At 52.0% G+C, this 16078-nt stretch overlaps 2 protein-coding genes across 4 annotated transcripts in view; both read left to right on the forward strand.

The window, feature by feature from the left end:
- USP48 (ubiquitin specific peptidase 48) overlaps positions 1-15413 on the forward strand; it is a 33655-nt gene extending 18242 nt beyond the window's left edge. For 2 of the 3 annotated variants that reach the window (XM_026057043.1, XM_026057041.1), the window contains exons 14-26: positions 715-786; positions 4194-4318; positions 4498-4620; positions 6913-6974; positions 7558-7668; positions 8379-8509; positions 8796-8902; positions 10966-11070; positions 11553-11708; positions 11976-12101; positions 12758-12806; positions 13088-13114; positions 13219-15413. In XM_026057043.1, coding sequence (XP_025912828.1) covers positions 715-786; positions 4194-4318; positions 4498-4620; positions 6913-6974; positions 7558-7668; positions 8379-8509; positions 8796-8902; positions 10966-11070; positions 11553-11708; positions 11976-12101; positions 12758-12806; positions 13088-13114; positions 13219-13241 — 1217 coding nt within the window. In that variant the 3' untranslated portion in view covers positions 13242-15413. The remainder of the gene's footprint in view (positions 1-714; positions 787-4193; positions 4319-4497; positions 4621-6912; positions 6975-7557; positions 7669-8378; positions 8510-8795; positions 8903-10965; positions 11071-11552; positions 11709-11975; positions 12102-12757; positions 12807-13087; positions 13115-13218) is intronic. The other variant, XR_003252081.1, reaches the window with a different exon arrangement.
- The window catches only part of RAP1GAP (RAP1 GTPase activating protein), a gene marked incomplete at its 3' end in the record, with an annotated part of 3694 nt that continues 2289 nt past the window's right edge, over positions 14674-16078 (forward strand). The window contains exon 1 of the mRNA XM_026057040.1: positions 14674-14742. Within this exon, the coding sequence (XP_025912825.1) occupies positions 14674-14742 (69 nt within the window). The remainder of the gene's footprint in view (positions 14743-16078) is intronic.

Raw genomic sequence — 16078 nt, forward strand, 5'->3', positions numbered from 1 at the left:
AAAAAAACTGAATGTAGAAATCAGCTCTGCAGTCGGATTACCGTTAATTATAGTTAATGATGTGCAGTTCATCTAATTCTCTGCCGTATACCTGATGGGAGGRCGCAGAGCCTGCTCTCCCTTGTCTCATTAAGCGCGTGCGACTTCTGCTGCTTTCTGGGGCYGCTCAGTCCTAGGCGCTTTGCAGCAAGGAAAAGTGCAGGCCTGCTCCCAGGTTTTCCCAGCAGCTCTTCCAAGCCGAGTAGGTTTTGGCTCATTCACGTGATCCCTTCCTGAAGCTACAAAGGGAGCATCTGTTTTAGATTAGTATCCTCAAGGCAAAGAGTTGACTAATATTTTGCCAGCAAGGTTCCTGCTCTCTCCGTTCGTACCTAGAGTTATGTTTCAGTTAACTCCGATCCAAAAATCTTTGGGAGCAGCAACCCCCTGTGGTGTTTTAGCCGTAACAAATGCGTCCTTTGTAATCCCACAAAGGATGGTCTCATGCTCCACATGCTTCAGAGCACTCCTACATGGACTGCAGGCCGCAATCCCGCACCGGCCTCTGGGTGAATGGGCTAATACATTCGAGAATACTGTGCTTCTGAAGCCTCCCTTGGGTTAAGAGTTGTGCAGCAATTTGAGGGGAAACTGTGGGCTTCTTTCTTCCAAAGGTGTTAACTTTCCTTGAGAGAGGAACACTGTGCTATCTTTTTTTTTTTCTCTTTTAATTAGAYGAATCAAATGAAGAGAAAAGAGAAGAGGAAGAAGAGTTAAATTTTAATGAAGACATTGTTTGCCCACATGGTAAGTCTCTGGGGGCTGGAACTGAATATGTGTGTTGTTGCCCACTGCTCAAGACACARCGCTTGTAGCTCTCTTCTGCTGAACTCGAGACCAGCACAAGTAATTACACAAGAAGTGCACTTAATTCTCGTTTGCCTCTTGCAACTTTGAGCTTTTATTTGTAAGCGTGCTGTTACATTGCAATCCAGATTTTGCCAGATAGCAAAAAGAGTGTCAATGTAGCTGGTGACCACCACAGAAAAGCTTGGATGCTGCAAGGCACGCTAGGCAGTAGCAGGGGTGCATCCCTTCCTCCCACTAGCGAGGTGCCGCGGTGGAGCAAGGGGAGCGCAGAGGATTTGCAGCCGCTTGAAAACTCTGGAAGTGTTAGGAGATTCTGGAAAAAAGGAGGGTGGTGTAAAACCATCGAGGTTGGTGATGGAGCATCAGTTTATTCTCCTGGTGTTAAAGAAAAAGCAGAACTCTGAAAACAGAAGCGTCTGCCCGACAACTGTAGAAACACCGACCTACCTGTGAGCAGCCAGGACTCCTTGAAGGTATCGATTTACCRAGCTGCTGCGCTTTGGTGTCTGTTTACGTAAGGTTTTGACCTGCTGTTAATTGTTTTGTTAAGGGACAGCTAATTAGCGACATCCTTGGCTACGCTGTTGTTCGACTCTCGCTTGTACGTCGCTCCCAGGCGTGTTTGCGTTCTCGTAGACCAGTGCCTCCTGTTTGGAGGCAGCGATTTCCCCAGGCGGGTCTGCCTGGGACGCTCGAGCGTGCTCCCAGCGTAGCCGGTCGCTAGTAAGGAAGAAACACGCAGTAGGTTAGCAACACGCCTCCTGTCATTAAAGCTAATAAAGGGTGTACAATAACGGCTTGATGAAGCCCCGTTTTAAAACTAAGCGCGTTGTCGTGATGCTGGCTGTTTTTCGCGGAGGCTTTATATCGTGACTCCCAGTGCCATGAGGCTGCTGCTGCTAAATAAAACCACAGGGCGCGGTGGTGAAGCATCTAATGTAGCCAGACAAAACCAGCAGGAAAATAGGCCAATAGGCCCCCGAAAATATTAGACTGGTAAATTGCTAGTTGATCTGTTACTTTGGGTCTTAGCAGAATAAATTATACTAAATACGGAGGCCACCATGAGATCAGATTTCACCATCCTGAGCTAACCTCCAATTGCTCATGGAAAACGACCTTTTCACCTTTATGCATTTAAAATTTTCCTCTGGAGTGTATCAGCAAATCCATAGTTTGTCGTACAGCCCTAATTTTGCTGTGGAGGAAGTTACTGCCTTAATGGTACTTTCTGGAAAACCCAGCGCTTTATCTATGAGGTCTGGCTGGCGTCCAGAAATACCATCCGGGCGTTCCCTTATGAAGTCCTTTTGCTGCAATCTTTTTTTTTCTTTTTGCTGTCCAGTAGTTGCCCAACCTTGCCAAATAATTTTTTCCCAAGTGCCGAGTTAAAGCGTCTTTGATGTCCATGCCCAAAACTCGTCCCCGGAGAGCGAAGGCGGGAGGGGGCAGAGGGACGGTGGTTAGGGTCATCTTCTTCCAGCTGGCGACGCGCTTGTTCTCCGCGCATTTCTGATCTGATTTTTTTTTTTCCACCTCTTCCACTCAGCAGCTTATTAGTCTGTTTTCGTTAATCGTGCAGCGTCGAGGCTTATTCGTACGAGCTCGCTTTCCCGTCCTCGTCGGCTCCGGAAAGCAGCCTGGCCCTGCCTCCTCGGATGGTAAAGCTGGGCCACTTGGTCACGTTTGCTGAAGAGCAAGTGGCTAAGTGCCGCTTCGAAGCGGTCCGGCCTGACCTTTGTTTAGCGGAATAAAAGCGGGAGGGGAGCGTTGCTATTTTTTCGCTCAGGGCTTGGCAGAAGTCCAGCCGCGGCTGGAGCGAGCCAAGCTGACAGGTCTGCGAGGCTGAGGAGGTGCTCGAACATTAAAGAGCTGCCGGAGGGTGGGGAGGAAGGGCTCCTTTTAGCAAAGTCGTCTGCCTTCCGCCTCCCTGAGCTCTTTGGGCTGTAGGAACGCAGAGCAGATTATGAAGTACTTTGTCCTTTGCTGGCCTCCGCTCTCAGCGCTGTTAAGTTTGCAGGGGCTGGTTTTGCCTTCCTCTTGCTGATTAAAATCCACTTTAAAGCTTGAGTATTCCCACGCCGTATCCGGATCCGTTTTGCTTTTCAACTGAGTGAGGTCCTGGGTGCTTTAAAACGCCGTTGCCTTGGTGTTTTGTGTTTGYCGCTGTGACCGTGCCAGGCGCAGCCGTGCCTCGGCTTTGCGGCGGCGGTCACGGAGGGAGATGGGGTCGTGCTTTCCCCTCGGCGGTCATCAGCCGTGCAAATGGCCAGCTCGTCCGGTCCGCGAGCCGTTGAGGTCTCGTGGCTTCCCGAGCCTTGCTTGTCCGCTGGAGAGGGCGTTGCGATGCAGACATGCATCCAAATGCGTGAACGTAAGCGTTCTGGTATTGCTGTCACTAAAACAACAAGCACAAACGCGTTGCGCTAAGCCGTTCTTTCGGCAGCTCTTTTGTTTTTCACGTATATATTTTGCTGCTGGAGCMCCAGCAGCCTGGATAAATTATACACCAGGACTTTGAGCGGTCTGGGTGATAGCTGGTAAATCGTGCGTAGTGTTTTCACACCCCAGTTATTTCCTCCCAGCCGTGCGCAGGCAAGTTCTTCCCAGCACTACTCCTCTGCAAGTGCCCTTCATCTAGCTGCCTGTTTCTCTCCTCCTTGCGCTGAGTGTTGTTGAAAGGAGGGGCTGCAGTTAATCATGAATCTGGACTATCCGAACATCCTGAGGAACTTGCCGTGCTAAACGGCTGCAGCGGAGCTGTGGCATTCAAGTGCAACAAAGCTTTGGGATGAGCGGGGCTAGGGTGTCGGGGGAGAAGGTCCTGGACAGGTTTTTTAGGTGCTTGAATAGGAGGTATCAAGCCAACTGAGACACGGCGTGGTAATTTTGTTGGTTAAGGGTGCAGAATGCAGCTGGCTCCCATTTCGTGGGGCGTACRGTTGGTCCGCAGCTTGGAAAATGGAGCTCCAAAAAGCCACGATGAGAAAGCAGCAGTCCTGTGTCCTCTTTGGCTTGTCCTTGCTTTTCCGTGCGTCCCTGTTGTTGCCTTCCCTTGGTTTGTGTTTGGATCAGCTGCTCAGGTTCACGGGCTTCTAAATTTCAAGGGCATTTATGGCGAATTAAAGTCATATTTTTTCCTGTCTAAACAAGGAAATGATAAAGAAGTCGAAGGTGACTTTCTGTATTAGTTGTGCTCTTTTTGCTGACACGGTCTCAGCTGATAAGTGTGTGACTATCTTCCCCTATGTTTATACCCTGTAATCTCTTAAATCTAGTTAGTGCTGCAAAACATTGCTGAGCCCATCAAGAGCAAAGCCCTTCTCTTGGCTCTCTCTGTGCAGGTGACCTGTGCATATCGGAAAACGAAAGGAGGGTGGTTTCGAAAGAAGCCTGGAAGAAACTCAAGCAATATTTTCCAAAGGCCCCCGAATTCCCGAGTAACAAAGAATGCTGTTCCCAGTGCAAGGTATTGAAATATCACATAACGTTACCCTTTTGTTGACTGTAAATACGTGGTCATATTTCTGGGTTTCCCTTTAATGCTACCCGGTTCGAAAAGTGCAGAAGAGAAAAGCAATGTCACCTTTAAATAACGGCTATGAACTGAAGCAAGAGCTGCCGTGGTAACTAACTGTTTTCCTGCAGATTTTGGAGCGAGAAGGAGAGGAAAACGAAGCTCTGCATAAGATGATGGCTAGTGAGCAGAAGACGTCTCTGCAGAACCTGTTTCACGATAAATGCAGGCCTTGCCTCGGCAGCTGGCCTCAGGTACGGCAATGAGGAAGGCGAGGGGAATAACGCGGGGCTTGGGGAAGGTTTTCTGTGCTCTTGGGACCAGCAGTTTGTCATGCCAGCGTCCGATGCAGTAGCTGACCRGCCAAAGGTGCTATAAACCTTAACAGCCCTTTACTTGGGTGGTTCAATAAGTGACTTTTTTGATTCTGCAGATGAAGGGTAAGTGCTAGGTTCTTATATCTGCATCTTATATCTTATATCTGTGTTTTTATCTCCTGCATCGGTGGCCCTCCAGGCTGTATATTGCCTTCTTTCTGCGCSTTCCCCCATGCCGCACGCTTGCTCAGGTAGGAGCCGACGTGCTCCGTCRCCGCGCRYRCGTGAAAGCCGCTTTTCGTGGAGCRGCMTCCCTTGGAGCTGCATCCCCAGCTGCACGGAGCCGAGCCGTCCTGCCTGCCTGCCTGCTGCTTCCTACTCGCTCCCTCTGCCTAGCAACACGGCAGGCAGCGACGGGCTGGGCATGCCCCGTGCAGCCCTCGCCTTTTATTTGCAGGCGGTTGGCGGTAGATGGGTAGCGCTTGAGCGTTTTTTRTTAGCTTTTATACCCTCTCCAAAGAAATCTTCTGCTGCCTGCGAGACGCTCTGTCGGATAATCGGTCGCTCGCTCTGACGGAGCCCGTGCCGGCGCTGGGAGGCCTCTGCCAGCGGAGCTTGCGTCTCTGCTGCGCCGAGGTGCGATTTCCCCCGATTAGCTGTGCTGGCAGAAGGCCCTATTGAAGATGCATGAGAATTGCTCGTGTGCCCATATAGCTGTTGCCGGACCGGAAACAGCTAGATAAGCAGAGACATTTATTTGTGCTCTGGTCGTATCCGCCCCTAGAAGTACCTAGGCAGTGCAACCATGCTGGTGGAGAGGGCTTTCCACCACCAATGCTGGCCAGGTAGGACATAATTCATGTGTGCCCCCAGCTCCTCCAGTGTCCTCTTATGTTCTCAGCAGAGCAAAGAGCTCAGGAGCAGCTGCCTTTTGCACCTGGAAGTGTTTTTAAGCCTCATTTCTGTAGCTGCAGGTCAGGCTTCGCTTGTGGAGGGAGTTGTCCCTTTATCCTGGCCCCAAGTCTACTGGCAGAACCTCTCCAAATCGCAGCCACCAGCCCTGTTTGTATCTCTGTGACCTGAACTAAGTGCTGAAGCCCTGAGAGTAAGGACAGGCGCGTGATCAATAGTCCTGTAGTATGGGTCTCTCCCCAGCACAAGCGTGTAGCTCTCCAGGACTTATTTTAAGAGCTGCCAACGCTTTGGGGCTTTGAGGTGGCTCGAAAGAAGTGGCACGAGCTGTTGGACAGGCTCCACACCTTGGCTCCTGGTTGTCTCACAGCGCTGATTAATGATTGACTCTGAGATCGTGCCAAGCTGCTTTGGCAGGTGCCTACCTACGTCCGCGAGCAGCCTGCTGCTTTCGGATCCTTTCTCAGGGTAACGAGCAGCTCCAGCGGTGAATAAGTACCGAGGTCGACATGGGTCTCCGCCTCTGAACCAGGAGCCCCAGGAGGGACTAAACGGAAAATGCTCTGTGATAAGCCTCCAAAGGAGAGCTGTCAAATCCTACCCAGGTTTATTCTGGGGTTGGGTCAAAACCTGCGTGTTTGCTTCTGCAGTTGAAGTAAGTGAGGAAAAGCTGAAACCCATCGCCATGGGTCAGCTCAAAACACAAGGGTCTCTCCAAGCAGCAAAACTGTGTCCTCCACCCTGTTTATCAGGGCTCCGCTGGGAAATCCAAGTAAGAGTCAAGGATGTCCCTCTTGAGGCTTGTGAGTTTTTCTGGTCCGTAACGGAAGGTGCACGTCCGTGTTTGTGAATCCGGTGTGCGCTGTCGCTCTCAGGAGCTGCTTCTGGATTTTGCCTAGCGAAGGAGACGAGGGCAGGGTAGGACGGTCTTGCACACCGTGCAGAAACACGTCCGCTTAGGCCCCGAGTACCCCGGGGACAAGCTGACCGCAGGGACCTGCAGTGCCCAGTGACAGAAGATACAGGTAGTACCAGAGAGCCGTAGCTACTCTAAGGGAAGTGACCACTTCCTGCTACAAAGTGAAGGTAATTGGATCCAAAACTAAATTAACTTTGTAATAAACACAAGATTAGTAACGTAAGTGCTTGGTACTTGATCTCAAATTATTTTACTTGGCTTTTACAGTGCACTTGGATGGAGTTATCATGGTAAAAATGCTGAGATCTCCAAGAGAAGGAGCACCGCAGAAAAAGTCATTGCTTCTCTATTGTTGGCTTAATTAAAATAAGATTTTTTTTTTTATTTCTCTCCTCCAGGAGACGGATGAGCTGTACATTGTATCGCAGTTTTTTGTAGAAGAATGGAGGAAATTTGTCAGGTAACTGGCTGGAGAGAATTTCSATGCTCTTTCTTCCTTTTGGGGGCTACAGATGAGGATTTCAGTTTTGAACCTCGGCGTTTGCATGGCGCGGCRTGTAGCCGTGCGAAAATAGTTAGCTGGGATTCGCTTTTGTTTTTGTGGAAACGAGGAAGCTTATTTTGCAGTACTTGGACCCTGCGCTTGTATCGGTTGTAATGCTTTATAAGAAACTGAATTTCCTTGTTTACTCCGTCTTAACCAGATGGTCAGATTAGATAGTAACCTGATTAGTTTTTTCATCTGTCTGAAGCTATATTCTGGGCAAAGGTCACCGCTCAATCCTGTTTCTGCAGGCTGCYGGTGGTACGAGATGGAAATCTCCTCTAGAGGGGAGAGCAGTTTTGCAGTGCGCAGGAACGCAGAGCTGATTTCCTCGTCTGCAGTAGTTTAATGTTCCCCTTTTGGAATGCTTTCTGTAAACATTGCCGCGCGGTTCCTTCTTCTCGGCTGCCTGCAGACTTGTGATTTTCTTCTGTGCGAAAGAACCCGGGCAACCTTGCGAAGCGCTTAACGGTCCCTTTCMCTTGTCCTCCCCGAGCAGGAGGCCGACGCGCTGCAGCCCCGTGTCCTCGGTGGGAAACAGCGCTCTGCTCTGCCCCCACGGGGGCCTTATGTTCACCTACGCTTCCATGACCAAAGAAGACTCCAAACTGTGAGTTTCTTCTGTTCGCGCGTCTGCCTTTGCCGGGTGCCTTGGCCTCGCGCGAGCCTCTGGGAGTGCTCCAGGAGGCTTGCTGAGCGGCGGAAACCCGAGCCGCAAGTGCCGTCCCTCGAACAAAATTAGCACGGACGCTTTCTCAGGCCTGCCTTGGCATAAACCTTCACGCTGGCTTTCTTCAGGCGCTCTAGTGAGGCAAGACCTCAGTTGTAGAAGGATGCTGGGTCAAGAAAGGAGAGCTTGCTTAAGCTTGGCTAGCTCCTGACAGTAAACGATCCTGCATCTGGCTGGGGCGCAGAAATCGTCCTTGAGATTTGCTTTCTGTGAGACTTACCCTGCGAGCCCTGGCTGCTGGGCTGGAGTTGACGCTCCCCAGCGTCGCTTCTGCAGCTGATGCAGAACTAAAAGTAGCAGATCTTCCACTCGTGTACTCCTCCTCCTCCCTCCCTCCCTCCGGGGCTTTGCTGTGTGTGCTGGGCATGACTGGAGCGCAGCAGCGTCCCTAATAGCACGCTACTGTTTCCCCGTTATCTTGGCTATATGGGCTCTCTCGTACAGCTTGGGTTATGGGTCGTTTTTGTTGCTTTTCTTTCACTAATAAACTAAAGAGAAAATGGGGACTGAGAAAATGGGCGCCGTTTGCGCCGGGCGCTCGGGGCCTGGCTTTTCGACGGCATAAAGCACGTTCTTGTTTCTTTGCACAGTATAGCTCTCATATGGCCCAGCGAGTGGGAGAGGATTCAAAAACTGTTTGTCGTGGATCACGTCATCAAAATCATCAGGACGCAAGCCGCCGGGGCGGACCCCGAGAGCGCGCTCTACGACTCGGAGCCCAGTGAGTGCCTCCTCTCCTCTCCTCTCCTCTCCTCTCCGCTGCCTGCTGCGCTAGGTTGTGTTGCTAATTTGCGCCGACTCGCAGGGAAATGGCCCTTTTCGGATAAAAGGCTCAGATCTGAGGGCAGGGAAACGCAGCGGCCGCAGCAAACGCTGCGTTTGGCAGATGCCCCTCGTTACACGAGCCGCTCTGGGCCAGCGCGAGAGGCGTTGGCAGGTGCAGCCGTATATTCGGCGTCTCCAAGGAGCGGAGGCAATTAAACTTATTTTCCTTTGTGCCTCCCCAGAACTCTGTCCAGAATGCAGAGAAGGGCTGTTGTGCCAACAGCAGCGGGACTTGCGTGAGTACACCCAAGCAACCATCTACATCCATAAAGTGGTGGATAATAAAAAGGTATGGATCTCTCCCGTGGCCGTTGCTGATCTTGGCTCCGTTTYGTTTAACGGAAGCTGCGCTGATTGGTCAAGGAGCCAAGCGGCTAAATAAAGAAAGAGCTTCCCAAACCCAGCGACGAGAGAGCTAGCGCAGCGTGCCGCGTCCCCGCGGGGAGGGGGGGGACCCGCTGGTTGTGGTGCCTGGGTGATCCGCGATCAGGGCGCTGTGCGGGGCTGCTTTTTGTGGGCGAAAAGCACCCAACGCTGCCGCTCTTCCAAGCTATTGCTTTGTTGGGCAAAAATAGCAAATACCAAGACTTGGACTGTGACTGCTCTGAAAGTTTGCTCTTCTCCAGGCTTCCTTTTGCCACATTGAGTCCTTTTGGTGGTCTCTATATATAATCGGTTATCAGCATGGTTGTTTCCTGCTCGGAGTATTTTAGGCGATGTTGTAGCAGTTTCTGTCTTCATAGTCGTGTTATCAGGCTCTACCTGATCTCCTCCCCCTCCAATATTTGTCATTTCCTTTCTTGGCTGCTAACATCACATTTATTCCTAGACAGAAATAAGTTCTTCAGCCTCCATGCAGATGAAATAGCAATGAACTTCAGAGGAGATCTTTAAAACCACCTTTAAGTTCTGAATTATGTTTCTGTTTCACTGGTGTCTTAAGGGATCAATATCATCTGTAGAATTTGCTTTCCAGATATCTGAAGGTTTGTTGCCGTAAGCCTCAGTCCTCCTCGTTAGGGCGATTTTATTCTTTGTGGAGGAAACCAAGGCTCATATGCAAGCTCAGATAAGGTGCCAAGATCCAACTGATGACAGGAGGATCGAGGCCTCCCAACGCAAGACAGTGATAGTTGGTTGCACTAGGATTTCTGAAGGACGTAGCAGAGCGGATCCCCCGCYGGCCTCCAGGATGGGGCAAAGCGTAACCCCGCTGTGCCGCAGGCAGTTCTGATTTGAACTGGTGCCTCGGCCATAAGATGTAGGCACGGCACTTGGTTTGGAGTTGTCAGCCACGGGCTCGCAGCCTGTCTTGAGGCCGAATCCCGAGGCTCGCATCCCGGCTGCCGCGCAGAGGGGTTCGGTGCTAGAYGGGGCCACGCTGGTTCGCGGGGCTGGCAAAATTCATCGCCGAGCTCTCCGAGAGCAGCTGGCAGCGGAGAGRGTCAGTGAGAGCTTGCGCGAGCGTCCCGTTAGCAGAGCAGCCTCAAAGAGACGCGAAGAATTAATGGTGTCCGCTGGCAGCGCCTCGGCTCRGCGACGGCCCCCGCGGGACAACGTTTTGGGAATCCGGAGGGCTCTAGAGTGGCTGTGGGTCCTGCTGCGTGTTTGGGAGCTGCGATCGCACCTCGAATCGCAAATGCAGCRCTGGATAAGCGTGCTCTTAGGTCGCCAGGATGGAGAGCGCTCCGGTCCCCTGTGTCCTCTTGCAAATCCCAGCCAGAGCCTGGCGCATCCCTGCTTCCTGTGGCGTAACTCCTAAATAAAAAGGAAGTTCGGGTCTGTATATGTTTTTGTAAATAGTTTAGATTTCATTTACTTACCGACAAACTTCAGACCCATAAATAACGGTGGGGAGTGCCTCCTTCCGCCTGCTACAGGGAGGGATAAGTGTATAAATTACGGATAATATTCCTTTCTCTGCGCTCTGGCTTTTGCAGTACGCTTTGTTGAACAGAGAAGCAGCCGGCTAATGGGAAAGAAATCAGTTCAGGCCCCTGGAGACTTTCCCTTTGCCTGGAGAGGAGGGGAGGTCCTGAGCCGCGGGAAGCAGGATGTCCCCGCGGCGGGGTCTTGGTTTTTAGCCAGCACCTGCGATCCGATGGGGAAACTTGACAAGCTGCACGCGTTCCCTGTAGCCGGCTCTCCTCCGGTTGGATGCGGCTGGGAGGGGAAGCTGTCGCAGAGCGTGGGGAGTAGATCCCTGTGGGGTTTTTTTTATTTTTTCTGCCTTGTTTTGGTTCATTTGATCAAGGTGGCATCTCAGAAGCCTCTGAAAGCTGTTTGCCATGATGTGACAGTCTGGGTTTCTGCTGTCGGGTTAGTTACGGAGAATGATTTTTATAACTTCAGGTAATGAAGGACGCTGCTCCAGAGCTGAACGTGAGCAGCTCAGAAGCTGAAGAGGAAAGGGAGGAAAACAAACCAGAGGGGGAACAAGACCCAGATTTTAACCAGGTAGAGATCAAAAACACTGCAAGGTCCCTCATTTTCGCACCGTCCTCCCAGGTGCTGAAAAGTCCGGCTCTGAATGTCCAGGAATCGGCATGATGGGATGGTTCCTTCTCTTCTGTTTATCGCCTGCAGGCGAAAGAGAAAACAACAGGGTCTTAAATTAAGTGTGTTTATCCTAACAGTCATACCGCATGCTTTGTCCGGCTTTCYGTTTCCCAGGCTGGTTTTGTGCCCGCGTGCTCCCGGGTGCGTTTCCAATCGGCGCTTTCTGAGTTAGAGAAACTCCGGGAGCTGATGCGCAATTTGCTCATCCTCCTGCTCCCAAATGGCAGCCACATGTTCAAAAAGGTCTTTGGGCTACCTTAAACTTTCCTAATGTTCCCGATGAGGGCCCGAATGAGGAARCGTGTCTTCCGGCAAGGGGGGAGGTTGTATTCGCAGGGAATCCCGGAGTCGGACTCCTGTTTTTTCTTTTTTTCCTCTAGACCAACGGCGGTGCGAAGCGCCAAAAGATCTCGCACCAGAACTACATCGCTTACCAAAAGCAAGGCATCAGGCGGAGCACGCGGCACCGGAAAGTCAGAGGGGAAAAAGCGCTGCTTGTTTCTGCTAATCAGACGTTGAAAGAGCTGAAAATACAGGTAAGGCCTGCCTGTTCCCAGGAGCGCGTGTTCTGGTGCCGTCTCTTTTTGGGGAGGGTAAAGGAGCGGAGCAGCTTAAGAAAACATGAAATTCATAGCAAGGGTGCAAGGCTGGAAGGGGAAGCGGGGTGGGGGGAAGAGTGCAAAATCTCAGGTGGTATCGACGGGCACAAGTTGCTCTTCTAAACGGGTGGTATTTTTATGTAGCTCAGYGGTGTCTTTCTCTCTGCACAAAATCAGCGTGTCTCATTCGTTGTGTTGGCACAGATCATGCATGCATTTTCAGTTGCCCCCTTCGACCAGAATTTGTCCATCGACGGGAAGATACTGAGCGACGACACCGCGACGCTCGGCAGCCTGGGAGTCATCCCCGAATCCGTCATTTTATTAAAGGTAACGTGAAAGGGAGCTGGCGGCTAAATGAAGTTGCAGCCGCAAAGAAAAGCGGAGAGTCCGCCTAAGTTTGGYACAGCCGGAGAGAAACGCGGCTCCGGGGCGCGCGAGAGCCGCTGTGCCGCAGACGTGCCCACCCGTGGCTCTTGGTCTTGCTGCTTGTCCTTCGCGCGCGGGAGCAGTAAGCCGAGTGACCTAATTAACCTCGTTAACCCGTTCTTCCTCCTCGAGCTCCGGCCCTGCTAGGGGAAGGGAGAGTTGGCTTCTTTAAAGAGCGTTTTTTAGCTGGCCTTTGCTGCCTAAAGGAGAACTAAATTAGGAGTGCTCCCTGCCTGCGTGTCCGCGCGCCCTAGTAAGTGCTAATAAGTAATTTTTAAGTAATTTCTAAGCTAGTGAGCTTTGCCGGTGTCGGGAAGCGGCGGCCGCCCGCTCCGCGCTCCCGTTTGGAACGGGACTCGCTCCCGAGACGGGATCGAAGCAGCACGTGCCTCCTCCCTTCTTGCTCCCGGGCCGCGCCAGGAGCCGTTTTGGCAGCAGCCCTGTTCCCGGCTCCTCTCCCCGGTGCGACCCRACCGCCCCGTTCGGCCGATGGGGCCGGAGGCTCCTTGCAGACCTTCCAGCGTTCCCGTTAACCCGGTGTCCGGTTTGTTTTGCAGGCTGACGAACCAATTGCGGATTACGCAGCGATGGACGACGTTATGCAAGGTGAGGGGGCCGCGCCGGCTCCACTGGGGTTCGGGGAAGCTGCCGCRCTTTTGGGGGAAAAGCGTTGGCGGCCGCCTAGGATCGGGTCGGGGAGGGAGCCTCGGCTTGTAGAAACGCAAGGGAAAACAGAGACGTTGAAGCGTTCCCGTAACTGTCAATCGAAGGTTYGGCTGAAAGCTGCGGTATGCGCTCGCTCAGATAAAAGATCCTTTTAGAAATGACTGTCAAGAGACTGCTAACACGATGCTTCTTTTCCCTCCCTCCCTCCCCCCCGTCTCCAGTTTGTATGCCTGAAGAAGGATTTAAAGGTGAGAGGCTGTTTTTTTTTTTTCCCCTTTATTTAAGCCCACGCTGTCTCCAGCTCCATCTTGCAAGCGTCTAACCTCTCGGTGGTTGTCTTCTTGCCCCGCAGGGACTGGTTTACTTGGACACTGATGGTTTTTATACGTGCTGGCGGCAGAGGAGCGACCAGAAGGGAAGAGGATTTTTGACATGGTAGGGCATTAAAAGAAAAGGTGGATACAGGACTGAACAGTTGCTTGACTCTTCCAGAAGGCAGAAACCCATTCTGAAACGACTGCCCCCAAAAAATGCCTTATGTCAAAGCAGATTGCACTGAAGGACATCCTGACTTCGAGAGAACGTTTCAAATTTTATATTTAATAAAGCGAAAGTAAGGTTGAAAAGTTTAGTAGCAGTAACAATGTATCATGTTTACAGGCAGGCGTCTTCTAGCGAGGGAGACGGCGGCGTTCGCCCGTCTTTCCTGACTCAGATTTCGTACCACGCTCGTCTGTCCAAAAAGGAATTGTAATGCGGTAGATCAAAAACATCTTGATCTGTTCTCCAGTAACTCTTTAGGCATAACCTGCTTACAGATAATCCTGTCTTTGATCCGCTATTACTCTTTCCGAGCAGCATGGAAGTAAAGAAATTGTTAATTGTGAAGAATGTCTAGCTCTTTCCAACGTCATATATTTACCCAACGTGTAAGCCGTGGTCTGCCTACGAAAGCCTCCCATCAGTGAGCCGTAGCGCCGGAGGGGCGAGGGAGGCGGGGAGCYGCCTTCCTCGCCCTCTCCGGAGGTTTTATTTCTCAGCCACTCGCCTTTTTGCAGTTTTACTTCCAAACATGACGATCTTTAACTTTCAATAATCACATGGTCTTTGTGAACTGTGTTTTTAGAAACGTGGAATATTTTAACGACTTTTGATAACATCTTTCTCCAGTATGTTACTGCCAAGAGCCAGGAATCGTTCGCGCTCTGCCGGTCGCTTTGCGAGCTTTGAATCGTTCTTTGCCGGAACCGGAGATACCGAAGGGGTTGAGTGTCGTACTTGGGTGGTGTGTTTTCCATGTAAAAGAGGTTTTTCCCTCTGTTCTTGTTTTCAGGAATGCACTAATGATTTTTTTCTTCTTCTTTTACATCTCCCGTAGCTCCCAGAAAGGATCTCTTCCTATCCTGATTGAATATTAGTAGCAGGAAATAGTGTACCACTTCCAGGCTTAAAAGGGCACTGTCAAGGTATCTCCGTAATAAAGTTAGCTGTTTCCCGTTACCTTGAGACTTTAACCTTGTTTCCGTAGCAAAAGCCTTTCACCGAGTTTGGGCGCCGGCGCTTGAGACGGCCCGCGCGGGTTGCGTTGCTGCGGCATTGGCTTTCTCTTTTTTTAATGGATTGCCGAAGCCAAACGGCTGTTAAAAAGCGCGGGAGCTCTGCGGGCTGCCGGCGGGATTAGGGCTGCGGGAAGAAGAGGAGGGTACATTAATTCACAAGGAATCGGGCCTGGTAACCTTGATAGTGTTCCTTTTAAAAAAAAAAAATCCCTTTTATCCGGAGAATTATAGCTGCCCTTTGTAAAGCGATGGTCTCCGTCTTTTCCTCGCTCTCCGTCGGCTTTTCATCCATCTCCGACGGCGGGAGCGAGCAGGGGGTGGGTGGGAAGGGGGCAGAGCGGTTCAGAGCTGTTAAAAGCAGCTCGGAAAGGATTCGGAAAGGGGGGAACTTGGGGCCGAGACGACTCCTGCCTTCGCCTCGCCTCCGGACTCGGCGGCGGGGACGAGGATCCGGCGGGAGGGCYGGATCCGCAGGGCGAAGCGGCGCAGCCCAGCAGCTTATTCTTTCCCAAGGTAAAGACTTGAGCGCGAATCCGATTTGCCGCCGTTAGTGCTCGACGAAGCGCTAAGCTTCTCCAGCCTTTGGAAACCTGGACGAGGGTTTTATTCTTCCTAGACTGAAGCACTCACTTGTGTACATAGTTCCTGGAGATCTGATATTTTTTTCAATTTGCTGTTATTTTTTTGATTTTTTGTTTTGTTTTGTTTTTGTTACGAGAGTCTCTTCCTTGAGCTTAAAACGTTGCAAAGCTAAGTCTGGAAACTTTGCCGGGAAGAATTGTAAACCGGGACGTAGCCGCGTATACGGAGGGGACGTGTCCATGTACCTAACGGCCTTGGCATTGCCGTGTCTTGCAGGCGCGCGGAGGGGACAGGTACAAGGTGGGATCAAAGGCACATTTACTGTTTTGTCTGTATTTGCAAACATATTGGACTAAAAATTGTCATTTGAGCTGTGGAAGCCTTATTAAAGCGCATACACATGGTCGAGCTGCTCCGTCTTTTGACGGGTCGCGTAAAGCCTGGGCCTTGGTTTTGTCGTCTGACCTGGGCTCCGGTGGGGGAGGTTGAATCGCGGGCACCTGGCGTGGCCGCGAGTCGGCCTGGCCCTCGCCGGGGCACCGAAGGGCGGGCGAGAAAACGGCTTCCCCGCGCCCGAAGCCTTCCTTCCGTYGCCTTGTCCGGCTGGCAGTGAGGCTCCCGGGCACGGCGTCCCCGCGGGCAGGGATGGATGGGGCACCCTGGATATGCAGGGATGGGGCATGGTGGGTACTCTGGGATGGAGGGATGGGTGGGTGGATGGATGGATGGATGGAGGCCTTGGGAACCCAGCCCTGAAATGGCTGGATGGTTGTGGGGCTTCCTAGGGAGGAGGGAGCTGCAGTTCCCCAGGTAGGAAGGGTGGACGGACAGCAGGCAGGGATGGAGGGGTGGATGGAGGAGGAGGTGTCTGGGTACCCAGGATGGAGGTACTGCAGGGGGCAGGGATGGAGGGGACACCCCAGGTGCTCAGGGATGGATGGATGGAGGGATGGAGGGGGTGCCCCAGGTGCTCAGGGATGGAGGGAATGAGGGATGGAGGGAATGAGGGATGGAGGGGGTGCCCCAGGCGCTCAGGGATGGAGGGATGGCTGGAGGGATGGAGGGGGTGCC

This window comes from Apteryx rowi, unplaced genomic scaffold (assembly GCF_003343035.1).
Source record: "Apteryx rowi isolate R43461 unplaced genomic scaffold, aptRow1 scaffold_1359, whole genome shotgun sequence".
Classification (NCBI taxonomy): domain Eukaryota; kingdom Metazoa; phylum Chordata; class Aves; order Apterygiformes; family Apterygidae; genus Apteryx; species Apteryx rowi.